This window comes from Mangifera indica, chromosome 11 (genome assembly GCF_011075055.1).
Source record: "Mangifera indica cultivar Alphonso chromosome 11, CATAS_Mindica_2.1, whole genome shotgun sequence".
Classification (NCBI taxonomy): domain Eukaryota; kingdom Viridiplantae; phylum Streptophyta; class Magnoliopsida; order Sapindales; family Anacardiaceae; genus Mangifera; species Mangifera indica.
In genome coordinates this window covers 3130865-3151106 of record NC_058147.1, presented here as the reverse complement: position 1 = coordinate 3151106, position 20242 = coordinate 3130865, and the positions used below count along the sequence as shown (strand labels likewise).

The 20242-nt window shown below is 34.4% G+C and overlaps 3 protein-coding genes, 1 long non-coding RNA gene and 1 pseudogene across 5 annotated transcripts; 3 read left to right on the top strand and 2 right to left on the bottom strand.

Annotated features, from left to right (window-relative positions):
• Positions 1 to 1757: 1757 nt before the first annotated feature.
• Positions 1758 to 3613, top strand: LOC123228640 (SUMO-conjugating enzyme SCE1-like). Of its 2 annotated transcripts, none has more exons than XM_044654090.1 (6): positions 1758 to 1827; positions 1914 to 2034; positions 2145 to 2228; positions 2823 to 2975; positions 3075 to 3188; positions 3297 to 3613. In XM_044654090.1, the coding sequence occupies exons 2-6, from the start codon at positions 1966 to 1968 to the stop codon at positions 3357 to 3359; spliced, it is 483 nt and encodes a 160-aa protein (XP_044510025.1). In that variant the 5' UTR covers positions 1758 to 1827; positions 1914 to 1965; the 3' UTR covers positions 3360 to 3613. The 2 variants fall into 2 exon arrangements, with proteins under 2 accessions (XP_044510025.1, XP_044510026.1); XM_044654091.1 differs by having other exon boundaries at positions 1785 to 1822.
• A 1070-nt stretch (positions 3614 to 4683) lies between these two features.
• On the bottom strand, positions 4684 to 6986 carry LOC123228639. The gene is made up of 2 exons (XM_044654089.1): positions 5937 to 6986; positions 4684 to 5454 (listed from the first exon to the last, which is right to left on the bottom strand). The coding sequence occupies exons 1-2, from the start codon at positions 6832 to 6834 to the stop codon at positions 4946 to 4948; spliced, it is 1407 nt and encodes a 468-aa protein (XP_044510024.1). The 5' UTR covers positions 6835 to 6986; the 3' UTR covers positions 4684 to 4945.
• Positions 6987 to 9859: 2873 nt separating this feature from the next.
• LOC123228555 lies at positions 9860 to 11087 on the top strand (annotated as a pseudogene).
• Positions 11088 to 16555: 5468 nt separating this feature from the next.
• On the top strand, positions 16556 to 17332 carry LOC123229017 (ethylene-responsive transcription factor ERF010-like). Its single transcript, XM_044654572.1, has one exon. It carries the CDS (start codon positions 16684 to 16686, stop codon positions 17152 to 17154), a length of 471 nt encoding a protein of 156 aa, XP_044510507.1. The 5' UTR covers positions 16556 to 16683; the 3' UTR covers positions 17155 to 17332.
• A 1190-nt stretch (positions 17333 to 18522) lies between these two features.
• On the bottom strand, positions 18523 to 19637 carry LOC123228581. Its single transcript, XR_006504732.1, has 2 exons — positions 19176 to 19637; positions 18523 to 18809 (listed from the first exon to the last, which is right to left on the bottom strand). It is a non-coding gene; the product is annotated as an uncharacterized LOC123228581 (long non-coding RNA).
• Positions 19638 to 20242: the final 605 nt, after the last annotated feature.

Here is a 20242-nt window from a genome sequence, read left to right as displayed (position 1 = left end):
TAGATGAAACATCATTCTTCATCGCATCTTCCCAATTTGGTTGTCTTTCATTGGAGAAGATTTGCAATTGAATTCCCTAAGCCATTGGAGATAAAACCTAGAAATGAGAAAATAAGTGAATTTTCAAAACTAAATTATGAGGAGAGATTGTTAGTTTTCTAAACCAAGGGGGGAAATGATATAAATTTTTAGGGTTTAATAGTAAAATAACAATTTTAACTTTACCTCTAACTGAAAATTCTAGTATAAGTTACCCCATGAATGAGTGTTTGAGTTTTTAAACTGTCGTTAGTGTACTTTTAAGATTAGGTTAAAACTTGGGTGGAAAATAATTTTTTGGCCTTTTTTATTTGGGTGTTTTTTAGCATATAATTTTTAAATTTTATGTATTAGTTTTTTTATTTTGAATAACGCATGCATTTTGGAATTAACCTATTTTTATTTATTAAAAAAAGCTTCAAAATAAAAAAAACTCATGAATTTGAATCAAACTAAATCACAAATTTAATCTATTAATTCGAATTATAAATTTGAATCAAATTAAACCATAAATTTTAATTATCAATTCAAATTATAAATTTAAACTAAACTAAGTTAAACATCTTATAATTTAAGTTTGATTCAGTTTACAAAATAAAACAAATCTGATTCAGTTTACAAAATAAAACAAATCTGATTCAGTTTACAAAATAAAACAAATCTTTTAGTGTGAATTCAATTCAGAGCTAATTTAACAAGTTCGAGCGGGCCACATCAAACCTTGATTAATGGACAGATTCCATAAAAAAAGATATTTTATTATTTAATTAGAGATATGTTATATCTGTATAACAAAAATAAATACGATCAATTTCAGGTTAATCTAATTAAATTTTCTTTTAAAAAAGGGAAAAAGATTATTTCTCACCTAAATTTTACGCAATTCTCAAACGTATATCCACAGGAGATGAAAAACCTCTATTCCCACCTATAGGCAAACTTCTGTTAATTTTTTCTGTTAAAAGAAGAGGTAAAATACTCATTTTACTGTTTATATTAAAAAGTTATAAAGTTTATTACTTTTCACTCCCCTTAGGTTTTAGAAACTAACATTTCACCTTTATCTAAAGTTTTTAAACTTTGAAAAGTAATATTTTCACCCCAAACCTAGGGTTTCCATATTTTTCAAAACGCAGCCGCCCCCCATAACTTTCAAAAATAGCATTTTAATCCCATTCTTCAACTTCATCTTCCGACGTCGTCTCCGACCTCCTCCTTCTCCTGGTGCGACGACGGTGGTGTAATGAAGAGATCTTCATCTCCTCGTCGCACGATGCGACAACGAAACGTCGTTCTTCTAGATCTGGATGATGTTTTATCGCCCAGATCTGAGCGACGAAGGGTCATCCTTCGTCGTTCTTTGTAGTCGGAGATGAGAGATTGATGAAATGCGTTAGTCATTTGTGATGGTCGGTGAAGGAAGCAAACCCTAGCGGTAAAATCTAGATTTTTTAAACTTTGAGGATGGGTTGAGATGTTAGTTTTTAAAACCTGGAGGGGGAAAATGGTAAAATTTTAAAGTTTTAAAATTTATAATTAAAATAACGATTTTACCCCTGTCCCTAATTAAAAGTTTGGGTGACAATTTGGTTATAGGTGAAAATAGGGGTTTTTCATCTTCCATAGATGTAGGTTTGAAAATTGACTAAAAATTGGGTGGGAAATAGTTCTTTTCCTTTAAAAAACTGTAAAATGTAAAAATAAAATAATATATTAATATGTTAAAAAATATAGGAAGTAGACGAAATATATCTTCGAGTCATAGTCACAACGAAGCTTCCAAGTTGCGTAAGCCTCAGCTCGACCTTGGAATGGAATATTGTAAGTCAATATTGTTTCAATTTCATAAACTTTTTTTTTTTTCCTTTTTGCAGAGAAAGAGGCGATTGACATCGTTAGTTCAATTGATCAAACATCATCATCAAAATGTCTGGTGGTATCGCACGTGGCCGTCTTGCCGAGGAGCGAAAATCATGGCGCAAGAATCATCCTCATGTAAATGTTCTTCAATTCTTACTCGAACATACAGCTATTTTCATTTCTGTAGTTCCATTTTTTCTCCGTAGAATTTTGTTTTTAACAATGTGTTTGATTTCCTCTTTTAGGGTTTTGTGGCCAAGCCTGAAACGGCTAAAGATGGCTCCGTGAATTTGATGGTCTGGGAGTGTATTATTCCTGGCAAGGCCGGGGTCAGTGTTTTTATTTATTTTTCTTTAAAAGCTGGGTTTGATTTTTTTAGTGAGATAAGATACCCTTTTTTTAACTCTTGAATTGCTGGACTATAAAAGGAATTTCTTAGAAGAAATTAGCTGTGTACTTTTGGCTTTTGGATGGTAACATGTCGTTAAATTGAGACTAACATATTTCACACTTCAATTTATAATATATGCCCGTATGGTCTATGGAGCTAAAATTCCTTTTCATTTGATACCCTGATTTGTTGTGGCTTTCACGTTTCTTGTTACATTTGTAATTAGGATCATACAATGCTTAATTTGTGTGCACATTGCTTCCACGAATAGCATGTTAGTTTTTCTAAGATTATCATGTTTCATCCTTTGGGATTTTAGCATTGTCAGATGGAGATTGAGAAGGATATTGTAATGACATCTATACCTATTGCTTTTGGGTTTATGCTATGGTGTTTATGTGTCTTGGTGGAGACAGATAATGACGTACTTTGATGTTCAACCTTTAGGAATATGTGAAAGTGCTTATTATTTAGTGCCAATAGATGTTGCTACTGCATGCTTTGAGCATTATTGACCATTCTGATTTTGCAGACTGATTGGGAAGGTGGCTTTTTCCCACTTACTCTCCACTTCAGTGAAGATTACCCGAGCAAACCCCCAAAATGCAAGTTTCCGCAAGGTTTCTTCCACCCTAATGTCTACCCTTCTGGAACTGTATGCCTGTCAATCCTTAATGAGGACCATGTACGTTCTTTTCTGCTTTTTTTTTTTTGTACTTGCAAATCATGTCTAGTATTAGATCAATTATACTATAAGTTTTAACTAACAGGTAGTTTTCTGTAGGGGTGGAGACCCGCCATTACAGTGAAGCAAATTTTGGTGGGCATTCAGGATTTGCTGGACCAGCCTAATCCTGCTGATCCTGCACAAACTGATGGGTATCAGCTTTTCATCCAGGTCATTTTCTGTCCTTATAAGATTGCAATTCTTTGTTTACCTTCAGTGTCTTGTTCTTGTTCTTGAAGATATAAAACTTTCTAATAAATGTGTCATTGACATTTTTAGGATCCTACTGAGTACAAGAGAAGGGTGCGACAACAAGCCAAGCAGTATCCACCTTCTCTATGATGTATGCTTGCGTTGTTGGATATGATTTACTCATTCGTATCACCTGCATTGTTCATGTGTAACTCTCTGTGCAAAAGTGGAGCAGCTTAATTATTAGTAGTAATTGAATGTTTTCTTTGGGCATAATTGTTGCCTATTTCTGTTAAGAAATGTTTTTGTAAGATGTTTGGAATTGCTTCTGCGTTACTATGGATACCCTTGGGGATGGAATGATTTATGCTAACACTCTATCGAGGTAAGATTTGTTTTTCTAATTAAGTACATGAAGTAATTTACTATAAAAAATCAGAAGTTATTTGATGCTTTACTTAACTGTATGTTATGACAGATGCTCATTTAAGATTATATATCTTTCAGCATAGACTGCACGTGTAATTGCAGAAAGAATAGTTTAGGTTCAAAGAAGTTGATTTGCTTTAAAAACCCTATATGTGTTAGAGGGTGACAACCTTCAGGAAAGGTGTAGAAAAAGGAAACAGGGAATGGCCCATGCATGTGCCACGGTTGTTTGCAGCACCATTTTCGATGGCAAATTAACAAATTGAGATGAATCTCAAAGCATGTAGACTTGAAAGTGTAGGGTTGTGTGTTTTGTGATGGGTTTTTTGAATAATTAACTGATAAAAGTCAATAGGGTTTAGTTACTATTGGTTCGTGCACGTCATATACATTCCAGTGCTGAAGCCTTTTTATGTATTTTATTATTCTCAGTTAGAGTCTTCATGTCATTGTAAGGTGATGACTTGCCATCTTCACATACAAGAAAATTTTATTCTCCCTGCTTGCTGAAATTGACCAATAGATAATGAATTATATATGACATTATTATTGGTTTTGTTTGTGTTTGTGGTATGCGGTAGGTGTTCATTAAACATGGGCAGTCCATTAGTGATAATATGACTGGTCATTTTAGGCTTGACTGTTGATTCATTGAATTGTTGGGAGGGTTCTTTCAAGCAAGCAATATTGAATTTGGAGTTGATGTGGCCCTTCTCTTATTTTCAATCATATAAATGCACAACATGCTGCCAACAAATATATTTTGAAGCATCCTATTCTTATTCTTGGTCTTCCACCCATTCCATCTACCTCTGTTTTTAGTATTTTTTTTATTACTTCGTTGTCGAAGTGTTAATCAAGTCTATGCATCCATTAATCAAAACACTATATTCCAATCCATTAAAAACCTTTCTTACTGTCAATTCCATAGTAAGATGAGCATCCTGTCTTTATGTCCTTGGTCCATCCAGGACAGGTCTTTCTAATTTTATTTAAAAAAAGGCTCAGACTTTGAATCAATCTGGCATAAACTTTGTGTCAATTACAGAAAAAGAATTTCACAACGGACCTTTATTTATTGTGTGAGAAGGCATATTAAAAAGATCAATAAATTGGCATGTTTAATTAAACATTGGTATCGAGTATGTATAAAGAAATGAATGCTTGATTTTCTCTCTGTAGAAGTATGATTCTCCGTCTATGTATTTGGAAGATAAAGTTGATGTGAAGAGTCATATGCACAAGAACCACAAGATCCAAACCAAAAACAAGACTAACTGGATGGCACCAACGCCAAAATCTGTCGATCATTCTTGTAGGTACAACGCCTCGTTTGGGGATCTTCCAGTTCTATCCAAAACAATTTCAAACAAATCAGCCTCAGACTCCTCATCAAAATCTGATCTTCTATCATGATTGCCTGGGCCATTTCCGGCTTTGGTTGTGGATCGGTTAAGCCACTGAGAGTCAATTCTTCCCATGGAGAAAAGCTCTTTGCTATCTTCATATCCAAGAGCAGCAGCTGGGGAATTTACAAGAGGGCCAATGAAGCAGGGATTTGATGTCCTTTGAGCATTTGCTGGTGCATATGTGAAGGCGCTTTGTCCAAAATTGACAAGCACCATAACATCGTAATTTGCTGCAATTGTTGGATACAAAGGAGACCCAAATTCCTCAGACTTGCAATGTATTACATGCACAAGCTCTGTGTCCACTGTGAAAAACACCTTCTTTTGCCCTGGATCAAACCCACATCCAATCACCTTATCTGCTCTTCCCCATTCCGTCTTTTCGGATTCAAAGGCTAGCTTAATTCCTGAAAAAGAGAAAACGTGACTGAACTTGTCATAAAAAAATAATAGATAAAATTCTTATGGCCAGCATAAAGAATCACTTGAGCATTAAGAAGGCTGAAATGAACTATTAAAATTTTAGTTGTACAGATCATATAGCATTAATTTTTATAAATTTGGGTCAACGGCTTTATACCTACTTCATATACATCGAACACTATTGAAGGATGGTTCTGTAAAAGGATCTTAGCATAAACAAATAAAATATTATTAAGCTATTATAATTCATGACCATGTCATATGGTGGGCCTTTTCTCATTATCTTTCACCATTGTTGGGACCTTTTAGGTGATTGATTCATTCGGTAGTGGGTTGCCACTTTGTCACTGCTAACACAGAGATTAATTGTTTATCACTGTTTTACTTATGACTTGAATTAAAAATGGTGACTGTTGATATCAGACAAACAAAATTTAAAAGAAGACAAAAAGAAAAATGACTTTACCATCAAGATACACAGACCCGTTAGAGTTGAATCCGATTGATCCTTGATAGCTTCCTGGGAGTCTCAGAGGAAGGGAGCCGCCAGCAGTGAGTCCCAAAGATAACATAACTGCTTCACCTTTGCTATCATCTTTTCCAGCAAGCTTCAATTCTTCAATCTTGTTTATATTATGCGTGCTGGTAACGTGGACTAGAGATTCTGAATTAGCATTTTCATTAGAATTTTCTTGGATGAGTTTTATCTTCTCACCTTCTCTGAACTTTCCAATTGATTCATGGGCGTCGCAAGAATGTAGAATTGTGATTTCAAAAAATGCCTCTTGAGGGAAAGCTGAGTTTACCAAGGGTGGCCCTGGCAGAGGCAAAGCAGTTCTAATAACAGAAGCAGCAGACATAGAAGGATTATTTATGTTGACATTCTTCAACCCTGAATTTAGCCTAATCTTTTGCATAAAATCAGCTGATCCCTGGCATACTTCCCAGCTTATGTCAGTTTGCGTTTCTCTTCCAGAATCACTGACTGCACATAATCCTAACAGGCTTGACCGAGATGATGGAGATGACGACGTGTAGTTTGTGAACCCAAATCTGGACCATCCATTTTCAACAGCGTCTGTAACAAGCGCCGGATGATCAGCCCAGTTGAACAAAGGCTTCGTCGGAACGCCCCGGCGAAAAACATAATAGCTTCCTTTTCTATTGCTATCCAAATCAAGATGATTATGCAGAGTCGATTGATGAACTTGGGCAATCCCAAGTTGAAGACTTTCTCGTCTAGTTTCATTGTCATCAATAAATTCCTTAGGTTGCTTGTAGCAACACCATCGCCAAATGAACATGATCAAAAGGATTGACAGAGCTCCTACGGAAACTGCCACCAGCACAAGTACGTCTCCCATTGAAGCATATCTCTTTTAAATTGACTTCTTGTTGCTTTTCGGTTAATTTAAGTGGGTTAACAAGGTCGGTTCAGAGAAATATTTTGTAAAGAAAGAGAGAAATAAATTAGGAGAAAAACAAAGAAAGGGCAGGCGTGCGTGGACTAAGACTGGTTCAAGAAGCATTGAGTAAGCTGAAACTGTAAAGTAGCAAAGAGGTGGTTTTAACGTTTCCTGTATTTATATACATTTTCCATTATTAAATTATTTGCAAACTCAAGTCTTTCCCCTTCAACCCTCCCCTCTCCCAACAAAAAAAAAATATTCTTCTAGAAGGACAAAAAAATATATTGGATTGTCTGACTGGTAATCCAGAGACTGGTAAAAAGTGAAAAAGTAACATGGATCAAACAAAACCTGTTGGCAGCTTTTTGTCTGACTGACAGTTAAGTTAATCACATCAGGTTCATGTAATTAAGTTAATTAACCTGCATTTGTTTTTGGAGCAGATGATATAACCTGGTTACTTTCCATCAAAAAAAAAAAAAACTGTCAGGATTCTGAAGGAATATGTACCTATATATTCCATATGGAAAATTTGTCTCATTTGGGATCAACTCTAAGCTTTGGAAGAAGAGCAAAAGGCTACCCATGCCAAGAAGCATTTGATTTGAGGGGCAGCCTAAACCTTTATGGGGTGCATGTGGGGAAAAAACAAATGTGGGACTTCAATTGGGTTTCCTTTCTTTTATTTATTTAATTTTTTTTTTTTGGCTATTAGCATGTGATTTATCAATATAATTGTTCTGATTATATTCTTCTTAAGTAATTTCTTCAAGTATAAGGCAATGAAATGAATCAGGTCAATCTTTATGATGGAAAAATTATACTCATTGATCCAAGTGGATTGTTTACAAAAGTTAAAAGATGAAAGATACATTTTTTGTTTATAATTTTAGCAATGGCCCAAGCTCAAGTATTATAAGCAACAAGCTCCACCAAATATGAGAGTAATCATCAAATTAATTTATAGTTATCCCATTTGGTAGTAGCTGATTTTATCATAACTCTGATGATAATTGCCATAATTCAAGAAACATCATTAAAAAGAAACAAGAAAAAGAAAGTAAAAAAAAAAACCCATTTCTGCCTGAGCTAAGTAGCATAGAAGGATCCAAATTCCTTAGTTTTTAATGAAGTTTATATTATAATTTATGTTGAATACCCAATATTAAAAGATAATGTTCCATTCTGAAGAAAACAGTTGGACGAATGAACTTTGTATTTAGAGAAGTAAACTATTAGAAATGCACCAGAAAACAAGAGTAGTTAGAAAGAGATGAGATAGAAAATGTAAGAGCAACATAAAGATGACAACAGACTGTTACTGAAGTCAATTTAAAAATGGCGATGCCAGGCATTGAACAGAGGTCTTTTAATGAAGGACAAATTCCCACCTATTAACTTTCAAAAATTAAAATATCCACCCATTTATAGTTATGAATAGGGGTAAAATTATTATTTCATAAAAATAAAAATAATTTATTTCCCCCTAGGTTTATAAATTTGATTTCCTCCCATGAAGGTTTGAAAAATCACCTTTTTCCCCTAAGGTTTTGAAACTATCACCAGAGATGACGGATTTCACCATTTTCGATCGCGTTCTTTCTCCCTTCCAACTTCTCTTTTCCTCTTGGTCTAAAACCCTAAATCTTGATCTGAGATCGTTAGCTTCAGACGTTGCTTCCAGATGATCCATTACGTGACGAATCTTCAATGATGTCGCTTCCAATTGTCATTTTTGTGGCCTCTTCATGACTGCGTTTTTGTCATGGAGGCTAGAGGGAGCGTTGATAGACGGAAGGTCGGCTGGAGAATGTCGTCAGAGAATGAATGAAACCCTAGGGGGGAAATGGCAATTTTTCAAACCTTGAGTGGGGGAAAAAAGTGATACTATTTTATTTTTTTAATATTTTTAGTTAAATAACAATTTTACCCCTATTTATAACAGCAAATGGGTAGATATTTGGGTTTTTGAAAGTTAATTGGTGGCAATTGTCCTATCATTAAACCTTGGGTGGGAATTTGTTCTTTGGCCCTTTTTATTAGGGCTGGATTCGAGTGGTTCATATATGGGCGGCTCGAGTTCGGCTCGAGCTCGACTAAGACCGGCTTGTTTTGGACTCGAATTCGGCTCAACTCATTTTTCGTTATCAAAACGATATCATTTTTAATATATATTGATCAAAACGATGTCGTTTTGTATAAAAATTTAAAAAAAAAAATCTACCGAGCCAGCTCTAGCTCGTTTCGGGCTTGACCGAGCTGAGGTCGAGCTCGAGCTGGCTCGGCTCGAGTCCAGCCCTACTTTTTATAAAGGAAAAGGGAAACTGAAAGAAGGTTATAACCGGCGTGAGGATTATCTTTTACTTGACAAAACCATTTAAGTAAGTGCTCATTCATCACATTTGTCTCTTTACTTGCAGACAGGAGTTCGCAGAAGAATGATTGGCTACATAGTTTCTAACTTAATCCTCATTGGAAGGAAAATGTGAGACTTGGGATATTAAAATTTGACATTTGACAATCACTAGGCGTCGCAATTGCATCACCATAGAGTATTAGACTCTTCATTTTTATTCAGATTCTCTGGACATCCTCCTGAACTCTTGAAGGCTAAAATTAGGCGAGGTTCAAGAACATAACAATGCTAAAAGAAAATTTGATAGTCTACTAGGGGTGGTCGCTCCGGTTAAGATCCGAATCGGATAATATCTGCATAAGACCATCTCCATCTCTTATCCGAATGTCACTCATGGTCGCTCGCTCGCGTTTTACGAAAAAATGAAAATTGAATTCTGTCTCCCTCTGCAACTTTCTTGATACTCTCCCTCTGAAACCCCTTTTTCACAAAACAAACCTCCATTTTTCTCAATCTCTTTCGTTTTACAATTTTCCCTCTAATTTCAATTTCAAAAGGAAACTCAAATCACCCTCATGCTCATCACAATGTTGCATCAAAGCCAGCTCAAATGGCCACGCAGCAACTTTCGAAATCGACATGGTCAGAAACAAGCAAGGGGTCTACACGCACAAAGGCAAAAAAAACAACATCAAAGTCATTGTTTTGTGGGACCTCGATAACAAGCCGCCGCGTGGCCATCTGTACGATGCGGCCATGTCGTTAAGACGGATAGCTGAGAAGTTTGGGAAGGTAGCAGACATCTCTGCTTACGCCAACCGTCACGCTTTTATTCACCTCCTTCAGTGGGTCATCGAGGAAAGCCGTGACCGTAAAACGTTGGACATTCTGAAACGAACAGGAGTTTTTGTCCCCAGTGATCCGTACATTTGCAGAGTGTGTGGTCGCAAATGTAAGAGCAATCATGATCCAAAGAAACATTTCAAACAGTTACATGAACGGAAGCGGCAAAAAAATTGAACCGAAAGAGATCGTTAAAGGGGAAAGAGGGACAGAAATATGAAGAGCGATATATTAGTGGGAATGAGAAATGCAATGAGGCGGCGAAGAATTTGTTCGGGCAGAAAGTCGGTTTTGGGTTGGGATCGGCGTTGAAGAGGCTGGTCCGCTGGTGTGTTTGTTAAGACAGTTGAGGATAAAACCCAAGCTGCGGAATGGCCATTGAAGAGACAGATGCAGCATTCTATGAGTAGAGGGATTGACGGCATGGTTTTGGTGTCAGATGATAAGGATTTTAAGGAGATGTTGAGGAAAGCTAGAGAGTCAAATTTGGGAACGGTGGTGGGAGATTCAAATAGAGGATTGGGGCAGCATGCGGATTTGTGGGTGCCGTGGATTGGGGTGGAGAATGGGGAAGTGACAGAGAAGGATTTGGTGCCTAACAGATGGATTAAGGAGGGCATTGAAAGGAATGACAATGAATTGTTTTCGGTTAGGCAGTTTGAAGGGGGATTTGATTTGAAAGTTGAGATGAATTTGGATAATGTGGTTAATGAGCTTGTTGCTGAAAGAACTGAGCTTGGTGGTGTGAGGATTTCGATGTTTTCGGAAGGAGAAGAGGAAGATGAAGATTGGGTGAGTGAGGAAATGGATGAAGACTATTTGATAACGGCGGATGGAATTGAAGAGGAAGATGGATACTGCTAATATAAGCAAATGCAGTTGGCTATATGAGGCATGTTGTTGGGGCATATTGTTCTTTAATCGAATGTTGACATCTATTGTCCTAGTTTTTCCTCTTCAGGAAAAGTGGATATTTGTTAATAAATACATTCAATCGATTCTCAGAATACTTGTGGGGTTATGAATGGGGTCCTATTTGCACTCAGATTCTAAAAGTTGATGCTTCTCGTCTGCATAGACACGTCAATTGGGCCGGATTGAATGGAGGCACGGCACGAAGCATGAAAAAAAAACATGGCATGAGAAAGTCTGATCCGATACTGTAGTGTGTCGGGCTAGGCCCATGGGCCTGCTGGGTCAGGTCTCAGGCTTTAATATTAAATCTGTGGGCTGGCCCAGCCCGACCCAATCCGATACTATTTAGATTTTTTTTTTTAAATTTTAGCTGGCAGAATTTCTACCTTCTGCGACAAGGCAGAAGCCTTGGCCTTTATTTTTTTTTTAATTTTTTAATTAATTAATTTATTTTATATAAACCTATTTAATTTTTCTTCATTTTCACTTTCATTTACAAATCTCTAATCTCAATTATTTTATTATATTTTCAATCTCATTAATTATCTTTCAGAAGATATCTAAATTCATAAATAATAATTCTTTGTGTTTATAATTTTATTTTTATTTTAATTTTATCATTACAAAATATTACAAATAGATCAAGTATCAAATGAATTCAATCCATTTGAATATTATTATAATATATATTTATTTATGTTTTATAATTTGAAAAATGATTTATTTAAAAATTTTAAATAATTTTTTAAAAAATATTCAAAGTCCGGCCCGACCCATTTAAGGCCTATTTATATATGGGTTGGGTCTTGGGCCTTCATATATTAATGGACTGGCCCGGCCCGAAAGCCCATCATTATTTGGGCTTTAGGCCCTACCCGGCCCGTTAGCCCGATGGGCCAAGCCTAAGCCAGCCTGGCCCGGCCCATCGACACTCTAGGTCTGCAGATATGAAATGGGTCTATGTCTGCCCCAAATAATTTCAGCATGCTTCTAATGTTAGTGCATAGCCAGAGTAACATACTGTATTAACTTCATAAGCATTTCGCAATGAGAATTGTGCGACATTGCTATCCTTCAACAATGCTTTAACCATAGCAATCATTTTGTGCTTCAAGTATCATCTTAGTATACACAGCATGCTTATTCATTAAATGCTCCTTATGATGCATAATTAGAACTTTCTTAAATTTTATAAGAGGAATAATGTACTTGGTAGTTATTTTCAACACTTTTGTCTTACAAACTTTCTGTCATAAAAAATCATGCTTCTGCAAATTCATCATTCTAGTTTCACTTTCTATCTGTGCACGTCTAGGCTAATTGGGTTGAATTATGTTTGTTTGTTGGAAAGCAGCTCAATGGTTATTTTCTACATGCTATTGTGCATTTTTTCTGTTTTGAAGTTGTGACTTGTTTTTTTCACTGGCTATGTGAAAATGATGAGAAGGAGAATCCTATTGACCAGCATCTGCACTGATATTTGGTGTGTCAAGATGAGCATTGGTTTTTGGTGTATCAAGATGAGCAACAAACTAATAATAAGAATATTTAATGAGAATACTAGGGCGTGGAAAGCAATGGCAAAAAATTAGTTCGTAGAGGATGTGCAGTTATCAAAAATCTATTCCTAGATGATTACCATCAAGTGTTAACCCCTGTTCCATTTTACTACATGCTTGCAGAAACAGTGTAAGATGAACTTTCCCTTGCAAATTCAGTTGGTCATTATTCTTGAAGAACAAAGTCTACCATGAACTTTATTTTGGTTATATTTTGTTAATGCTTTAATTTTGCGTTTGTTGAAATCAATACTGCCTGAGTATACTTTTAGACACCCAAGTAAATTGGTTTTGTGTAATATGGGTTTTAACCTTCACACTTATAAACCCAATGTATTCCGACATAATATTAGAGCCTAAAACCAAATGGGTGGGTCTAACAATCTAAAGTAATTTGGGTCTAATAGTTTAAAGTAATCTCGATACGAAGTGACAATGCATCCAGTCAAACGGTGGACTAACAACTTATAGTGATTGCACTTGAGAGAGAGTGTTGGAACACTAAAATCTTATGTCTAATCAAAATAATATAAGTAAGTGATATATAAATGTGATAGAGTGAAACTTAACATAAGCCAATTAGTTTTGTGTAAATGAGTTTCGATCTTCATACTTACAGACTCAATATATTTTAACATAAACCATGTTAATAGTTGGCTATTGGCATCCACCGTAAATGGCTAAACCATGTTTACTGCTTCCATTAGTTTGTCCACTCAATGTGCCATAAGAATTTCAATAAAGAAAGATCTACAGTACTTAATGATAGAATTGTAATCGTTAGAAGAATGGTCTTCGCCAAATAGCAAATTGGATATCTTTCCTAACGTGAAGTCAGGTTAGAAAAGTTGCATATTTGTTTTATCTTGGTTGCTCTGTCTGTCCTAAAAGAAATGAAAGGAAAACTTCCCAGGTTAGAAAAGTTGCATATTTCTTCTAGATTAATCTTTAGTCAACTTCATTATTTTTGTGCAAATACAATGCATTGAAAATTATTTGAAAAAGAGGTGGTCACCTAGTCGGTATTGATTTCTTATTTTTGATTTTGGAGTGGCAGATTTCTCCTTATGAAGCATTAGTATCCTGGAATTCATGACCCCTGACCAGCTGAGGTCCTTTTCAGCATACTGGAGATGAGTTACCTCGAAGTACTCTGGTTGTCGGTTTGGAGGTCAGGTTCAATGGTTTGGTAAAGCTTATCAAAACATACCGTAAGTGTGCTGCTGACTGTTTGCTTCTTAGTTACTCCATCACAAACTGAAGAAAGATTAGACATTGGATTACTGATGTTAACAGTTATAATTTGCATTATTAGTATAATGTTATTGGTAACACTGGATGTCCAGAATCCGGATTGAACTATTTTGGTATTAATCAATGAGATGGAAATGGAAGATTAAACTTACGTATTTTCCTGCTTGACGCCTTTGATTTTGGCGGATGGTGTCTGGGTTTTTCTTGTACTTGATGAAATCAAGCACTTTTTTAAAATCATATCACAGGACAGCCATAAGAACTGGAATTTCAGCAGGAACAATGTCATACTGGGGAAAAGTGAAGTGAGATGTCAGAGCATAATCCGAAGCTATGTTGTCACTCGGTTGTACAAAAATTTATGATTTAATATTTTTATTTTATGTATTAAAAAATTATCAAATTAATTTTTATTTTATTATAATTATATTATTATTTATTAATTTTTAAAATAAAAATAAATTTATTTTTAATTAATATAAAAAATATTTAAAAATAATTATATTAAAAAATATTTAAGTAAAATAATTTACTAGTATTTTTTTATTACTGTTAACTAAATACATTAATAATTTATATCATCTATTTTTATCAAACATAATAATCATTTATATTTAATAATCTTCACAATAATCTATCTTTAAGATAATCTCTTTATTTTGATAATAAAATATTATTTAAACTAAACACCGCTTTAGTGTTATTCGGTGGGGAGAGGTATAGGTGCTGTCCAATAGTGAAATAATATTCATCTATTTTTAAAAGGCCAAATAACTTTGTCCCACCAAATGTTTTACGCAAATCTTATTTTTTACTTATTAATTATTAAAATTCTGAATATTTATTATTTGTTAAATTTTATTATTATTATCAGAAGTAAAATTATTATATAATAAAAATATTTAAAAAATAAAAATTTATCACATTTTCATCCCTTAAATTTAAAAAACTAACAAATTCTCTTACCTAAAGTTTGAAAAACTTATATTTTCTCTTTAGGATTTTTTCAACACATTGTCGATTACCAAAAACGATAGCGATGAGGATGTTCTCTCTCCTTCCTAACTTTTCTCTCATTCTTGCTCCATTTTCGATCTTCACTGACCGAGAAAACTTAGGGGAAAAAATATGATAAATTTTTAATTTTCTGAATATTTTTGTTAAATGATAATTTGACCTTTGATAGTAACAATGAAATTTAACAAATAGATAAATATTTGAATTTTCGATAGTTAACAAATGAAAAATGGGTTTGCATCAAACCTTGGGTGGGAATAGTCGTTTGGCCTTTTCAAAAAGAGAAGATGAAGAGATAATGCTCCTAAACTATAATTAAAGATTGTCCAATTAAAAAATGAGGGTCAATATTCAAAGTAATTATTTGCATTATGTATATTTTTTATGGTTGAGGAGGTGGAGGATTAGTGTATTTAATTGATTAATTAAAGTCAGATCAAATTTAAATCATGTCAATAATCAAAGTGATTGCCCACCCACTAGATAGAGATTTGACAAATTCAAAGTCATTTTCGTCATGCTTCGCAATTGTTGAATTGATAACAAGCCACTCTTAAAAGTCCACAATTAACCATATGATTAAGAAAGCGAAACATTCTAATTCTAACCATTCTTCACCGACACTTGTCAACTAACTATTTTCCAGTTATTTCTGTTTGACATCCTTTATTTAACAAAGTAAAATTTTAATCAAATCCACATCTTAATTAATCACCTTCATTAACATGATAATTTTTTCAGTAGTTATTATCATAAGATTGATCTACTTGTGACACGCTGATCCAAGTAGTTTAGATTGCCGCTATGTAGATTCATATCCGTAAGTACGGAAATGCCCTTGTAAGAGATATTAACGCATGTATATTTGTTCAATAAAACTATGTATACCTATTTTTGATACATAATTTATATACACAAATGATGTGTTATCATGTGATTGAATATTTATTTATTATGTGATGACACATATCTTAAAATAATCTAATTACATAATAACATATCACTGTGTACCAAAAATGGGTACATATAACATTGCTCATATTTGTTTAATTGTATCTATAAATCATCTCATATATGTAGATTCATACCCAGCTCCATGCGATATTGTTTGATTGAATTGTGCATACGCTGATACATAGTTCTATTGCATGAATTTGTGCAATTTTGTTGTATATATTTGTGTGACAAATCTGATCTTTTTGATTGGATTTTCGATGATTTTCATATCACAAATCCATCGAAGAGAGAACGGGTTTATCAATGATGGAATTGACAATGTGTCAAAAGGAATCATCAAAAAAAATGATTGTCGAAAAAGAAAATAAATTTTTTGAGGTATAAATACAATATTTTAAATTTTGAGTGATGAGTGTTAATTCTAAAATATATAAACCTTATAAATCCTAATTAATTAAATTAGAAAATATATTAATTTTTAAAATTAGAATAAAAAATAGGAATATATTATTTTTAATAAAATTTTAAAATAATAATTTTACTTTTAATTATAATAATCAAAATAAATAAATAAATATTTAAATTTTTTAAAGCTACCAAATAATTAAAAAAAAAAAGAAAATAATATACGGTGGGAATGACTCCTTTGGCCCGTACTATATTTGTTTAGGCATTATCTATAGATAGAGAGGAGGGAGCTGAGCTGTTGAATATGTCGGTCAAATTTGTGTTAATCTTTAAGGAAGATCAACGTGGCGGCAGCCGTGCCCACCCATTCGACAGACTAGCAGCCAAGTGGGAAAATAATGCCTATATATATATTTATATATCATGTCATGAGCCTCAATCTAAATATAGTTTTCAGAAACGACAAGAATTTGAATTAACATCTTTCAGTTGTTTATGGTGGAAGGAGAATTTTGTTCAGCAAAGGCTCGTAGTTGTAGACGAAACATGAGCGCAGAGAAGCGGAAGCAAGGGAGCCAAGAAGAGAGAAGGCGATACAAAGGGATAAGGATGAGAAAGTGGGGGAAGTGGGTGGCTGAAATTAGAGAACCAAACAAGAGATCTAGAATATGGCTTGGTTCTTACACCACTCCGGTAGCAGCAGCACGAGCCTACGACACTGCTGTCTTCTATCTTCGAGGCCCTTCTGCTCGTCTTAATTTCCCTGAATTGATTTTCCAAGATGATGATCTTCGAGACATGTCTGCCGCCTCTATACGCAAGAAAGCTACAGAAGTTGGAGCTAGGGTTGATGCCTTACAAACTGCTCTGCAAAAATCACAATCAGAATCCAATTCTACCACTCGCTTATCCGAGAAGCCTGATTTAAACAAGTATCCCAACCCAGAAAGTTCTGATGAAGATTGAAATATACAACATACCAGTACTGTTAGTTGTAACATGATAGATGCTAAACGAGGATAGAGTTAGTAAGAAGTCAATGTCTTAATTAAATTTAATGTCTTCTAGTTGTTTTGTTTTCTGTTATGTGTTTAATATTGAAGTTGAAGAAATAGTAACAACTTAGATTGGGTAGGCATGGAAATACTGATGGCGGACCTTCATGTTTTGACTTGTTGCCAAAGAAAAACAAAGTAGATAAAATTAATAAGATGATAAGGAAGAAAGTGGACACCTAGTTGGATTTCTTATGAGTTATGACGTTCCTATGAACACCACAAAATTAAACAACGCCGTCTCTCAGAGATGAATTATGATTGTGTGAGTGTGGAAGATAATAAAGGGAGCATTAAGTGGCTCAAAATCAGCTGGGAGGTTGTCACCGTCGTGGAAGTGGTGGAAGCTGACGTGAAAGGTCGTTTAAAATAGCGAATGTGGGCGATGAGTGGCTTTCCTCTTTCTTTCTTTTGCTTAATTATTCTACCCACTATTATTTGTAAGTTTTGTTGTCAAATGCTTTAACATGAAGCTTGCCCTTATGATCTGTAACATTTTCCAAAACCAACTGCAGTTTTAATCAAAATCTGAATTTCTTCTTTCACAAATTTTGGAATTTTATCAGCCAAAAATATTATGTATCATGTAAATCTAGGTGCATGTTTCATTCAGCCGCTTCATATGTCCTCTTTTGACGGTTAATTATTTGATTAATTGATGCCATCTGCATGCATGTGCAGACATTAGGATTATTTAATGGAACTTCTACCAGGCAAACGGTGGGTTACCCATGGGTGCCCGCGAAAAGGACACGAATAACACATTTTTTAATCCATATCCATTTAGACTCTACATGATTGCAAATAGACATATCAAAAGGTCGTATCTGCAACACAACCCATGAAATTGAGATTTGTGTCAATTTTAAAGGATAAAACTAATTAAAATTTGTAAAAAATAAGAATATAGTCCATAAAAACATATCAGTTAGCCCACTAAAAGTCTTTGGAAACATAACTAAAAAAACCCACCGCTTTGCCTTGGGGTTTGCCATATCATAGGTCGACATGACTTGTGAAAGTTATGGCATTACACAGCTTGCGGGCTGATGGGTTGAGTTAGAGCTAACCCAACACAACCCAATGTCATGTCTAATTACAGGTGGAGCAACTATCTCTGAGTATCAACTTTAATAATATTAATATAAAAAAAAATAATCATCCTCTTCCTATGTCAATTTTTCGAGCTTCCATAACTCTGCGCTGGAATATCAACATAACCATCCTATTCATCATTTTATATCCTGATACACTATTAAAAATTGTCAGCAATCACAGATGCCAAACTTTCAAACAATGCGCAAACATGCATAATCAAAAGAGTCAAATATCAATAACAAGAACACAATTGTTGGAAACTAATATCAAATAGATGAAACTACAAATGAAATTGGGCCTTTTAAAACTCAAATTAAATTGCACCGCTTGATTCATAGTTGATTCAGAGATGGAAGATGAGTAAAAGCCACAAGGAATGTATGTTTGTTCCCTTTGTCATGTCTGAATTGGCATGCCCACCAGAGGACACATTTAAAATACCATATCCATGTAATGCCGCTGCCACTCCTAAAAAGGCAAAAATTTTCTCATTAGTAAAGAGTTAAAACTTGAAACATGAAAAAAACAAAAAAAACTTGGTTAATTATATTAATTTTATTAGATATCGGAGAGATTGTTAGATCCTGATTACTTTAGATTATTAGAGCTACTCATTGGATTATATGAAAATCGAAACTTATATTATACAAAATTAATTAATTTAATTTATTACACTTATATACTACTTACTTATATTGATTTTATTATATGTGACACTTTAGTTTCTGATATACAATGAAGTGAGACTCAAAAAAAAAAAAAACCCATTAAAGCTTTGGGAAAACATAGAGAAGATTTCAAGAAGAAGTAAGAAGAATTTAAAACAATATATACCCTTTTTCACTGTCGGAGAGGTACGGTGTGCCTTGATTTGGTTTTTGTGCTGGCGAGACAACGAATGAAAGCAAGCGAAGGAAGTTCTTTACACCCTGTTTGGGTATTTGGGTAGCAGTTCCTTGCACTCTATTCGGTTTGCGAGCAATAGGATGTGCCTAAGGGAGTAGGTAGCAGTTCCTTGCACTGTGTTTTTCTTTGCCAAGGCTTGTGCCTTGATTTGGTTTTTGTGTTGGCAATAACAAGACAACGAGTGACAGCAAGGGAAGGGACTTTGTTTTGTACTATTCTATGCACTGAAGCACTCTGTTTGGATATTTGGGTTGCAGTAGATGTTGGAGAATGAAAATAAGATGATTTAAAAAAATGGTTGAAATTACATAGCCTGTGAGTCTATCCATACCTACATGACCAGATATGAGTCTGCATATTTTTCATTTGTATAAATCGATTCGTACCCATTTTCACTCAACCAGTACCCAACCATGCTCGCCCTTTTTCCATATCTAACTTCTATATATAAACATAAGATCCCATCATATGCAAAAACACTTTTTTATCAGTTTAAAGTTGGATTCAAATCGAATATATTTGAACTCAAGTTTGGTTCGAAAAAACCCAAAACGAGCTAACCTTATATAAGCTCGTTCGAGCTTGAGCTACTTGCTAAATTTGTCAATTAAAAATTTTGATATAAAACGACGTCGTTTTGATCAATATGTATTAAAACAACGTCATTTTAATAACGAAATAATTAAAAAATCAAGCTCGAAACTAGCCGAGCCGAGTTCGAGCTTAGCTTCCACAAGCTCGAGCTCCACTATATACAAACCGAGCTAAGCTCGAGCTTGATTCAACTCGAATTTAGCCCTATCAGTTGTTGTGTAGTATTCTTTAGACCATGAAATTTCTATTTAAGAAACATTTTTTTTGAAACAATTATGACCGGCGACCATATATTAGAGTAGCTCATTGTTATTGAACAACATTATAAAAAATAATAGCTTCAGTGAGAGAAGCAATAACGATGGAGTCATATCTAATCATTATAAATTTTTTTTATAATT

Excerpts from the sequence above, each read along its gene's own strand:
- LOC123228640 (XM_044654090.1), top strand. The coding sequence starts at position 1,966 with ATGTCTGGTGGTATCGCACGTGGCCGTCTTGCCGAGGAGCGAAAATCA. Across the intron at positions 2,229-2,822 it reads TTATTCCTGGCAAGGCCGGG|ACTGATTGGGAAGGTGGCTT; the intron begins GTCAGTGTTTTT and ends CTGATTTTGCAG. Across the intron at positions 2,976-3,074 it reads CAATCCTTAATGAGGACCAT|GGGTGGAGACCCGCCATTAC; the intron begins GTACGTTCTTTT and ends AGTTTTCTGTAG.
- LOC123228639 (XM_044654089.1), bottom strand. The coding sequence starts at position 6,834 with ATGGGAGACGTACTTGTGCTGGTGGCAGTTTCCGTAGGAGCTCTGTCA. Across the intron at positions 5,455-5,936 it reads CGGGTCTGTGTATCTTGATG|GAATTAAGCTAGCCTTTGAA; the intron begins GTAAAGTCATTT and ends TCTCTTTTTCAG.
- LOC123229017 (XM_044654572.1), top strand. The coding sequence starts at position 16,684 with ATGGTGGAAGGAGAATTTTGTTCAGCAAAGGCTCGTAGTTGTAGACGA.